This window comes from Tetranychus urticae, chromosome 2 (genome assembly GCF_039701765.1).
Source record: "Tetranychus urticae isolate SD_2017Ah chromosome 2, NJAU_TeUrti_SD_1.0, whole genome shotgun sequence".
In the NCBI taxonomy this organism is placed as follows: domain Eukaryota; kingdom Metazoa; phylum Arthropoda; class Arachnida; order Trombidiformes; family Tetranychidae; genus Tetranychus; species Tetranychus urticae.
Window position 1 is genome coordinate 28565803 of NC_142959.1, and position 12455 is coordinate 28578257.

Consider the following 12455-nt stretch of genomic DNA (forward strand, 5'->3'; position numbering starts at 1 on the left):
GTAAATTAAAGTCTCATTAAAATTTAAGGCCTTAAACCATATCAACAGACAACTAGACAATACATTTCAAATGTCCCATTGATTCAAACTCATCTAGTTTTAAAGTCAATTTGATCAAATGATTGCTTTTTCATTATAATTTGTGCAGTTAAACTCAACTGCTGACAATTAATTTAAAGATCAAAAGTTGAAATGTCAATCAAGATTTACAATATTGAAATGAATAGCAATTTGACTAAGCTAAAGGTTTATTGCTAATCAATCAAACGGCACCAGAATGTGTTTTAAATGATTAACCTATCACTGAACATTAACTTATTCATGAAATTAAAGTAATGAAAGGTTTGGTTATAAATAATGAATGACATTGAATGTTAGCAGACAAATGAATCCACCTTTAATTGTCACTCTCGGCTATCATCACTTTTAATTGCCATCACTAATTTAGTCAACAATTTGTTGGTATTTGATCATTTAAATGAAAAAATAGTTTCACTTATTAAAACATTTTCCTATTGAAATGTGTTCATCATTTTCAAGTTCATCATTGACTGTTAATATTTTAATATGATTGAGCATTAATTGAGATTTAATGATGTTTAAAGTAATCAATAAATCATGTTTATTGTTTAAATTTAGATTTAAATTTTCTTGTTTCTAGTTTGGTTGAAAAATTTGCCATTTTTGCCTTGTTTTAACCATTAGAATGCACTTCTACAGGTTGGCCTTAAAACGTTTCAATGCAACATTATTAGATTTAATTTGTTGATTAAATGTTTTAAATGCGATATTCGAGAGATTTAAGGTTAATTAACCATCAATTACGTTAAAGTATAAAAATCACACCTTAATTTACTTGTTTAATGTGACAGTTAAATGGCTTCAATACAATGATCAACTTAATGTTCACAGTGATTGAGAGCTGTGTGTGTGTAAAACAGCGATTTAATTGTGTTGCTGATTTAGTAGATGACAAATCAATTAAAGTACGATGATTGGGATCAGTGTAAGGATGGGATAAATGGCAGGAGTGGACTTTAAGGTAAGATTCAAATTATCAACATAATCATCTTTACTTTTACCTAGTAAAGTTCACACTTTTTCAAATTGCGATAAATTGAGTTGATATAAGCGATTGATGTTGCCAGATATTGAGGTTAAATTGTGGTTAAATATTACAGATAAATTGTTCAATTGAAAGTCTAGTTGAAATAGAGACAATAATGTTGAATAAAAAGGTAAATAAGTAAATCCAGATGATTGAGATCTAGGCGTTGTCAGGATTGGTTCCTACTTTTGTAAGGCAAAATTTTGACCAACACCTCAATCAAGAGGCTCAGGCTATGATTTTCGGTCAAAAGCAAATACAAATTATACCTTTTAATACACTTTTCATACACAATATACACCAAGATTAGAGTGTTTAAGCAATAATGGCTCAATCGACTGCTCTTGACAAAAAGCGATCCCAATGTAATGGATCCTAATTGATAGTCTTTAAAATCTTGTAAACATGGCAAGTGAATAGCATCGAGTGACAACAAAATGTGTAAATCATAACTTAATTTAAAGTTGAGGCGAGTCCTGAATTGACCCTGTGATCAGCATAATCTTTTAGTCATAACTTATTTTCACCAATATTGTCATGAAAAATTTACACCAAAAATCGAGTCCAAAATTGTATCCAATGTTGATTGCAACTTGTTTGCTGTGTTGGTTGTAACATTTGCCTTCAACATCACGTTTGTCTTCAGTTGTATTGATTCACTTTTTTGATTCAACAGTTGTGTTTTATCTGTAATTTGATCAGCAAGTTTTGAATCCATCAAATTTTGATCACGAATAGTTAATTAGATTTTCTTGATATCCATTTAGATTGATGAAACGACCCAATGTTTACCATTCAATACAGGGATCAATTGGATGGCAACAATTTTATAGATATTGATCGAAACCATATTAAGAATCATCTTGAAACCTCTTTGACTTTCAATTACATTATCAGGGTTAATTTAAATACTCCAAAATATCATATTTTAATTACTTTGGCCACCCAAAAGGCATCACCATTGAATCCAAGTAGAGATTTATTTACCCATTCAAGTAACGCTGTTAGGCCTAAGACTCTTGAAAATGCAATCTGTAAATAAAGTAACAAAACATGAAGTAAAATGATATTAGAGTAAAGCATATTATAACTTAAATTTTACTCAATGGCGATGTTTACTCAATCGGAATATTGATTGTTGAATTCACATGAAACTATCTTGAAAAATTAAACATAAAAATCAACTGAAATCAATTGAAATCAACTAAACCTGTTGCCTTTTCAAATCAAAAATTGAAACCATTGTTTTGTTTGTTTCTGATACTTATGAGTCTACCCTAAGTGCTTATAGGCATTGTTTACCTTTTATTTCAACTTTGCTATCAAACATAATTATTAATTGTTTGGATGTCATTTAGAGTTAACTTTAAGTTAATTACGTTCAACTAATCAACCAATTTTTGGTTTACCAGGCAACAGGTTAGGTTTAAGGTGGTAAAAAGGTGAAAATAAAAAATACTTGCCTGTAGAGTCAAGATGAATGTCTTCCAACCTTTACATTGATACTTTGCTTTTAATCAATCGTTTTTCATTATTATTTCCTTTAATCATTACCAGGGAGTCAAACAATTAACTGAGTAAACTGTAAATAATGATGTGATGAATAGACACCGAAATGGTATTTTGGGTTAAAATAAATTGGTTAAGATGAAAAGCAATTATCGTATGACTTGTTGCTTCTGTATCTTTTGGGTTACTTGTTAAAACACTTGATAACAACTGTAAAATGAAAAGTGTTAATAAACTCTGATAAATGATTAGTTAATAATAAATGGTTTGTTAATGAATTTTGGGTTATGAATGTTGGTTAATAATATAAATGATTATATCAATTATAAATATAAACCTTTGATTGATTGTAGACACAAGCATTTAACAATTAATGAAAGCAATTGAGTTGTTGCACTGTTGTGTTAAAAAGGCAAAATGAAATACCAGGCTTAAACTAATCAAATTAACTGATGTTATCTCGATTGTTACATTATGATATTCATTGCAATTTAGGAGGGAATTGAGTTAATTAAGTTGTGCACAAATCATCATCTCATAATTATAATCATAATAGCCATAATAATATACATAAGAGTCTCATAAACGGTTATAATTACCATTAGATATTCATGAAATCAGAAAGGTTTGAAAAAAGATGAATATGTTCAGTAAAATTAATATTAACGTTGAAAAATGTTGATTCATTGGATTATTTGAATACAGTTTTACAGTGAAATTGCTAGTTGATAATTATATTAAAAATGATTAACCATATTAATGTTATCAATGTGTGTGATAATCAAACACACCTACAACGGCAGGGAAGCAAGTGAAGGAGATTTAAAGAGAGACGGATTTAATTTGAGTAAATTGCTGAACAATTTACTGATTTACATTGTTTCTTGCTAATTGTTGTTATTCAACTCTGCTTGATTCTTGATCCCAACAGATGGAGCGCAACATTATTTGCTTATCAATTATCACGCAACTCCAATTGACTTACCAATCAAGTTACTTTGCCGGTTTTTTGTATTCATCTTTCATGAACATCGTTTGAATCTTTCAACTTTTTCACTTGTTTTTGTAACTTGATTCAGTTAACATGAAATCTTTTACTGGATTAGTTTCTAAGAAATTAACTTTACCATCTTCTCTTGCTTCTTCTACTTTGCCTTCAGTATCGCCTACAAATAAAGCAACTGTAAATATGTCTGACCAGTCGATGGAAGTTGAAAATACTAGTGACAATGTCAACATCGGAACTACCAAACAAAATGGATCTGAAGAATTGGTTAATTTGAAAATTCCTGCTCTGGATAAATACAATTTACGAGTTAAATCAATTCAAAAACGGATCGAGGTGGAAAAAAAGAGGAAAAATCCTCGCAAAGAGCCTAAACCAAAACAACGACCACCACCGTTGAGTAAATATAGACGTAAGAATGCAAATGCTCGTGAAAGATCAAGAATGCAGGTAAGTCAATTGATTTTTTTAATTGTTCATCTAAAACAAACTGTTTGGACTCTTCTAAATTTAATTATTTGTCTGCTTTTTCGTCTTGTTTATAGGAAATGAACCAAGCATTCAAAGCTTTGAAGAAGGCTGTTCCTTATTTGAAAAGTGATTTTGCACCGGGTGAAGATCAAAATTCAAAGTTAACCAAGATAACAACACTTCGTCTGGCTGTTGAGTATATTGCTGCTTTATCTATGATGCTGTCCGAACCCGATCAACAATTTGATAATCCCAATGAGATCAATGTTGATGAAAATAATATTATTTATCCAACCATATCAAATGAACAAGCAATTTGTTCAAATATATCTTCACCTTCTCCATCTGTATCGTCTGTTACATCATCATCTTCATCTTGTTCCTCATCTTATTCATCATTGTCTTCCTCACCCTCATCATCATCATTGTCAATATCTTCTCCTTCTTCATCATCAATACAGTCTCCATCATCTTGTTCCTCATTATCATTGGATATACAATCAGTTAGTTTGAACACTCAACTAAGGGACAATTTACTTGTTTCAAGTCAAATTGTTTCTCAAATAAATTGCAATAATGTTAACAATAACTCGATTAAGGGTCCATCAAATCAAGCTGAAAGTCAATTTGCAATCTCATCATGTTCGTTAACACCATCAGCACCATCAACTGTCAACAACCATCATTCATCACCATCAATGCCACCAGGAGCTCCAACAGATTCAACCCGTCAACAGTTACTGAACTCATCATCACCAAATTTACAAATTAACCTTCATCAACAACCAGCCCAAGATAATCTAATTATTTCCATGGAGCATGAGATTGCTGATTTGCCAGTTTCCAATTCATTACCACTCTTGGATGCTGACTGCTGTTACTCTTGTCTTCCAGATAATGTTGATCCTCTCAATAGTGACTTTGATTTCAAATTAATCGACAGCGTTATTATGCCCGAGTCTGATTTTGATAATTTTAAATTTGACAACGAAATACTCTCCAATCCATTAATTACTTCATGGTGATTATCAACATTACTTTAAAATTTTGTGTGCAATAGTTTTCCTGTGTTCAAAGTGTCCTTACCAACAAGTTAAATAATTAAGGGTTAACTTCAATTCATACTCTAATAGTGATTTCCAAGTGAACCCATAATGCTCATAATGATCAAAATTTGGTCAACACTTTGTTATTTGATAAAACAATTTAACAATGATTGAGTCAGTATAGTTGATCAATGAGAATTTTTTCTCAACTTTTAGTTCCTTTGATTAAAAAAAATTCATCAATTCAAACCATATCAACTTGATCTATTCAAATTCATTGATCAAATTCAGCTAATTTGCTGATCTCATTCAATCATAATTCAACAAATGGAAATTTACAATCCATGAAAGATACTTTAAAGCCTTAATTCAACATGCCTGAACAATTTAAAGTACTTAAGCCTTAAAATATCAATACATCGACCTAATCATCATCATCATCATCATCATCATCATCATCATCATCATCATAATCAACAAATTCAAATGTCAACAATTATTGTGTTCAATCCATCCATATCAAAGTGCTTAAAGATTGAATCTCAGTTGCAATTCAATTCATCAAATCAATTACCTTTTTTACAATGGTTACAATCAAATTTGATTGTATCTTATTTTCAATTATTGTTATAATGAAAAATAAAGACTTTTCATTTAATTTACAAAAAAATATTGTCATTAATCCTTCATTAACTAACACTAAAATGAAAAAGCAAATGTTAATCAACAAATTATAACCAGTAAATACATGTAGGTTGCAGCCAACATGATTAAATTGTAAACAATTCCTACGCCATTTTAGTAACCAATCAGTTTAATCAACAAATTAACCTTGAAATAAAAGGTAACTCGAAACAAAAACAACAAAAAAGTGAAAGGTAACAATTTAGCAACTAAAATGATCGACAATTTGCTGATCAAGTTTCCCTATACTATAGTAGTTTTTATAGATTTCAATTTTGTTTCCTTTAATCATTCAACCAGTTTCAATTGAAATGGGAAAAAAAGCTTTTCTATTTGAATCAATGAAATAAAAAACCATGAAAATTGAATTTGCACACTTATTTAGTCCATGCCAATCAATTTGATTAAAGTGAACACTTAAATTGCGATAATCTTTTGTTCAATTTACAAATCAAATATCTTTATAAACGGACAATTGATCATTAAATCAACTTTAACCAACCTCAACATAAGTGTGTAAGGAATCGACATTTTCATTCAATCAATTTTTCTTCACATTTCTTCTCATTCATCATCACTTTCAGAGCTCAATTCAAATCAATTCAATTCAGAAACTTAATATTGACTGAAAGGCCTTCGCGAATGAACAGAACGATAAAAAAGTCCAAAACCTTTTCTTGGTTTACATTCAATATCTTTGTTTTAATTTTCATATTAGATAAATATTTCAACTGAAGCTTCATCAAAGTATCTGATTGGAGTGTTTTTTGCTGAGAAAAGATGAATTTGATTTTGTCTGGCGATTCTTGCTAGAAGCTGGTTCAAGTTGACCATCATTGGCTTTATTTTGTAAATTGGTTTGACCTGAAACAACAAACAACTTTGATACTTTAAATTGCTTTAATTGTAATAAAAGTGAACAACTATTGAAGATAATTCTGTTTCTATTGTTTTCCTCTGTAAACAATATCAAGTATCATTTCAAGTTGGAAACTTTGAAAAGGTAAATTGAAATGTTTCATGAATGTGGTTATTTTTGTGAAATTAAATGATTTGATTGTTTCAATTGGCTATAATGGTTATGATGATTGATTGAATGAATGATATTAACAAACCAAATTGTTGATATGAAAACCAGTGAAACCATTTTGTTTACCTTCCTTTTGTCAATGGCCATTTAATGGTTGATACTTGTTGATTGCATCCAATTTTACCTTCAATTGATTGAATATCTTGATTAATCATTTAAAATGTTTCTTCAATTGAATAAAATATGAATTCATCTAGATTAAATTAGACCTCCTAAGATGGTCAAAAGCCAGGTGAAGTGAAGAAATGAAAATGATATGAAACATGAAAAGCCTTAAGCCTTAACGTGATACAACGGGAAAAGGATAACAATTTAACAATTGATTTACCTGCATATTAAACCATTGATAATCTTGTGTTCATTTAGATTTTGTTTAATCGTTAATTTCAAGACTAAATTATGTACCAATTAAGCCATCGATTGTCTTGAGCTTTTCAGGTTTGACAGTTGAGGTGTGATTCAGTTGATTTTAGGGTTAATTTGATTTTCATTAAAAACGTTGAAGGTTAATCAAAGATGAGTTGAAGTATTGGATGAAATGGCAATTTATTTTCAATTTGAAATCTTTTTTTTCAGTGAAACATTTTCAAAGCTAATTAATCGTCATCTTGATCAATCTAATTATTCAATGTCTATTTGTCAGATCACTTTGATCATTAACAAAATCATCATTGAAGATGTAAAATGTAAAAACAAATGTTTCACTGGAAATGAGATGATTTTCAATCGATTTCAAGCTAATTTTCAGGTTGATTAATAAAGCAATGATTAAAATGATTGGAAGACTTGAAAGATTGATTAAACAACAATCAAAGAGAGAAACAAATCAATTGAATCTCAACACTCCTTGCCAATGAAAGGAGCGTCTGCAGCGAGTAAATGAAGACGATCAAGACAATGTTGAGCTTGTGAATGACGAAGAGGATAAAGTCATTTTCATTAGTTGAGGCCAATTTGCGTCAAGACCATCATAGTAGCTGAAAGGTTTGGTTGAACAATTTATTCTTGTAATTTCATTATTTCAACCTTCCACAATTGTAATCAACTTAATATCATAACGTTCAAATTGAGGGAGTTTTAAGGATCAAAATGAAGGAGTGTTTCAACTTTCCGTTTCCTAATCTCAATGTAATTCCTGAAAACGCATTTCAACGATTCCTTGAAATTTTGCCATTGAATCTAAAAACTCAACATCGTCCATCGAATCATCGACCAATTTGAAGGCACTTTTTCCACCAAATTCATGCTCAATATGAACTCGAGTTGACCTGAAAGTGGTGAACAATTTTGTTATTGAAAAGTGGAGTTTCTGATTAGCTTCAACTTGCCATTGAACTACACTTGATCAATGTTTTGTCATTTCTGTTTTAACCGAAAAGGTGTTAAATCTAACGAATGATTAACAAACTATTATTAACAAACTACTATTAGTTAAGTAGTACATCATTGGTAGTTGAATATTGAATAACCGTTGATAATTTCAACTCAATATTGACTCTTCACAATTCACTATTAGAAAGGTAATCATTAGTTTCCGTTGTATTCCTTAGACAGTCTTTTAGATTCTCAATCAATATTTGGTTTGAAGTGACAAAATGCACCATTTGCCTGTAAAACTGGAAAGTGGCTGAAAAATGGTGAAAAACAAATAAAAAAACAGTGAATATTTACTGATGAGGTGAGCGGAAAGATTGAAGAAAAGGCCAACACTGGTTTGCTATTGAAATTATCATTGAAATGATGTTGGATGAGTGCATGTTAATCATAATAGATTATTCAAATTATGATTGATAAAAAAGATGATTAAGGTTGAGGAGTGAAACAAAAGTGTAGCAAAATCAGGTAAACATTGGCTTTGATGCACAGCAAGACGTTCAGTATCTGACTAAAAATGGACACCAATAACAATGAAAACGATGAAAATGATTGAACCTACACTTTTTGTTTAAAGGTTAATATCTAATAGATTCACCGATTCCCTGTGTGATAGATTAAAGCGATTACAATAAGTGATGATGATTGTCAATTAACTGTCAACATTAATTTCACCAAATCATCAGCATCACCGTCTACGCAAACACACACATAAAGCGTTTTCATGTTTTTCCTTGCTTCAATTTGTTCACCCATTGTTAATGCAATCACAATTGTCAACCAGTTTTTTTGTGGTAAAATTTTAGGTTAAAATTAACAGCAATGGAATAAATGTTCAAATTTAAATTGCAATTTACAATTAGTCTGAATCTGTCTAACCTACGCATTTGATAGTTGAAATTTAATGTTGAATCTAAATAACAAATATGAAAATAAAATCAACTTCATGACCTTTACCTTCACCACAAGTTGAATGTGTCACAAATCAGAGTTTTAAGGAGTGTTTCAGGGGAAAATTAACATCTTAACTTTACATTGGTTGACGATCAAATTTAATTGTTCAACCCTAATCTTTAATTTAGTTTCGATTGTTAATTCACTCCAGAGATCTAGAAATTGTCACTAAAGATGTTGGTCTAAAACGATTCCAATGTCTAGTTACAATTGAAATGCTTAGGCCCTCACTTGAGTCAATAGACTGACAACTGAAGATGAAAATTGAAGTTGATTCTTGGCCTTTAGTTAATGTAATGATTAGTCTATTAATTATTGAATTGTAAATGATGAACAATGGCAGAGCAATCTAATTTTGAGTTAATTAAAGTAATCATTTGATAGCTAACATGTTTGCCTTATTATTTATAGTGAAACAAACCTAAAATAACGCAAAAATGGTTGAATTTATGATTATTTCGTGAGTAAATAAATCTTTTCTCAATTAACTGAGTGATTTATAAATGAACAATAAACACCAAGCTGAATACAGACAATCTATGAGTTTGTGTTAAATGTTAATTGAAAAAACAAAGGTAAATCTACAAATCATAATCAAACATTAAATAACCAATTGTTGAACATGGGAAAGCTTAAAGTTGAGGTTGCTGTTAAACACATTCAGTTGTTTGGGTTTACAATTAGCATTATTATTGTAATGACCATTATTAGATCTCATCAAGTATTGATTAAATGGTTTGTTAATGATGTTATAATATAATATTAATTGGTTCGTTAATGAATTGATTATGAGAAAAGCACAATTAATGAAGATGAATACATTGTTTGGTTACATTGAAAGATGGTTCAATATTGGTTTGAACGATCATTGTTTCCCAGTTGTTCATGATTATGATTTAGCTGCACCTTAAGATTGTTTATTTATTTAACATGCAATTGTTGTGGACTACACCTTTTAATAGTAATTTATGACTCACTGATTCAAAGTTATGAATGAATCAACAGAAAGTTCAGTTTACTGGTAACGAGTTGCTTCGGTCAGTCAATTGACTTTTCTTGGGTTAACCTACCTTTTTGTCAGATGAGTAAACAAGTTTAACATTTGAAATCAGATGAGATTCCAGAATAAAGACATGATGTTTGTAAATGTTTGTAAACACACCTCAATCGGGTTTAGTTTTCACCAACATTTCAACTTGAAGCGAAATCGTAAAAGGGTTAACTCGTGTACTCAATGAGTTGTTTCATTAGTAATCTTTTGTTGTCTGGCCAACTGGTTCATCAACTGGTTCATCCGATTGTTTCCCTTGGTGAAATCACACATTAGTCATGGTTAAATCATTAGGAACATGATATCAGTTTACCTTTTGACTTGATTTACAGTAACCCTTGAACTTGTTCAGAGATTATCTAGAAATTGAAAACTTGTACTTGTATTTTAATCTTTTCAGATTCATGTAAAGATTGAATGTAATTCAATAATGTTGGTTTTGGAGGTTTGATTGGTTTCTCACTGTTTATCATTTAGTTTGACAGTTAATCCATTTCCAATTGGATGAACTGAAACCACAGTTTAAGTGACAATTTTTGTATTAATTTTCAAATTAAGGTTGAAAATAAATGTAACCAGAATGATAAGAAAATATTGCAACCTGAAACAGTTTTAAAGATCAATAAAAAAGTAAGTTTTTGTGACAAAATTTGGGTAAAGGTAAGGCGATCAAAATCTCACTGTTATCGGTTGATGAGAGAAGGATGAAGAGGAAGGATGAAGACCTCCACCGATGATCGAGATGATCATGAAGGAATCAAAGACAGAATCATAAAGACCCCTGGAGCCTCTGATTTTACTGCCATCAAATTTTATGCTGCAAATGATGATTTTGCTCTTCTAAAATGATTGACTCAATGTTAACTTGTGAATATTACTCGTAATGAAGAAGATGAGAAGAGAGAAGAAGAAGAGGAGTGACCGATGGAAGATGAAGACTTATGAGGGAGTAAATTGCTGTTTACCTGTGAAAGAAATATTAAACTGAGTCCATGACTAAATTGATAATATAGTGAGAGAAGTGGAAGGAGTTGGTCATCATCAAGAAATGGCATAAAAGCACTGAAAAACACCCAAAGTTGAGTTGCAGCAAACATTCATTTTTATAGTTGATAATGAATGAACCATTCATATACTCATGGGCCATATCATAAATTTGATTACAAATTGAGATCTCAGAATGGGGTCTGATAATCGGTAAAACTGAATTATAAGCAAAAAAAGGAAAAAAAATATAAACTAGAAAATGATGTTTTTTTTTGAAAGTTGAAATGAAAATATCAGGTAAAGCATACTGTTTTCAATACAAATATAAGTAATGATAGTATATTAATAACAGTTAATTACATTTTTTTTCTACTCACCTTTATTTCTGCTGATTTAACCATTAAATGCTATCCATAGACAATTAAATTATTATTACTTGGCTTCAAGAATAAAATGGTAATAATTTATTAACTATCATTTCTGTAAATTAATAGAGAGTAGGAAAGATACAAATTACCATAACGAACATGAAAATACAACATTAATCTCTGGATACATTTACTGTGTTTACATGGCTAACTAGCTATGTGATTGTTGATTATCATGTTTTGACATGAAAAACACTTTGAGGCACCCTGTTGAATATATGAGAATATAACAGGAAACAGTTTATCAGTTCAGAGTTTCACACTCGACAGGGTATAATGATTATGATTATCATTGATATTATTATCAGTGGCTTAACATTAGGCTTTCAAATGATAAACAAGTAATGCTATTGATAAACATTAGGCATGAAATGAGAGGAAAAAGTAAAGGCATGAGAAGAAAACATATTTTCACCTTAAAAATTGATTTAATTGAATCTCCAACGGTGACTGGCCGATGGTATTAAGCGTTGTAAGCGTTAAATACGGTGAAGTGAAATGATATTAGTTATGATTTAATAAAAACAGTTTGATTGAAGACAGAAGCAAATCAGACAACAAGAGTAAATTGAAAAAATGTGACTTTCGAGTTGAGAGTTGGGACCTTGTGGGTTTGTAGAGACACAAAGTTTTCGAGTAAATCGAGCCCGAAGTTGAAACTTCGATCGATTTTCGTTCAATAGAATCAGATTTTTCGATCAAACTCATTTTTTTTATTTAATTTTTGTTGGTCAGCCAGAAATGGAT

The 12455-nt window shown here is 30.3% G+C and overlaps 1 protein-coding gene and 1 long non-coding RNA gene across 2 annotated transcripts; one reads left to right on the forward strand and one right to left on the reverse strand.

Moving 5' to 3' along the window:
- Nucleotides 1-840: 840 nt before the first annotated feature.
- LOC149094281 (uncharacterized) lies at nt 841-3603 on the reverse strand. The gene is made up of 2 exons (XR_016199298.1): nt 2572-3603; nt 841-2140 (listed from the first exon to the last, which is right to left on the reverse strand). It is a non-coding gene; the product is annotated as an uncharacterized LOC149094281 (long non-coding RNA).
- Nucleotide 3604: 1 nt separating this feature from the next.
- LOC107368011 (uncharacterized) lies at nt 3605-5810 on the forward strand. Its single transcript, XM_015935789.3, has 2 exons — nt 3605-4073; nt 4169-5810. Exons 1-2 carry the CDS (start codon nt 3702-3704, stop codon nt 5117-5119), a joined length of 1323 nt encoding a protein of 440 aa, XP_015791275.2. The 5' UTR covers nt 3605-3701; the 3' UTR covers nt 5120-5810.
- Nucleotides 5811-12455: the final 6645 nt, after the last annotated feature.

Bases quoted from the DNA above. Each gene is read 5' to 3' on its own strand.
- LOC107368011 (XM_015935789.3), top strand. From the start codon at position 3,702: ATGAAATCTTTTACTGGATTAGTTTCTAAGAAATTAACTTTACCATCT. The intron at 4,074-4,168 runs GTAAGTCAATTG...TCTTGTTTATAG, and splicing joins GTGAAAGATCAAGAATGCAG to GAAATGAACCAAGCATTCAA.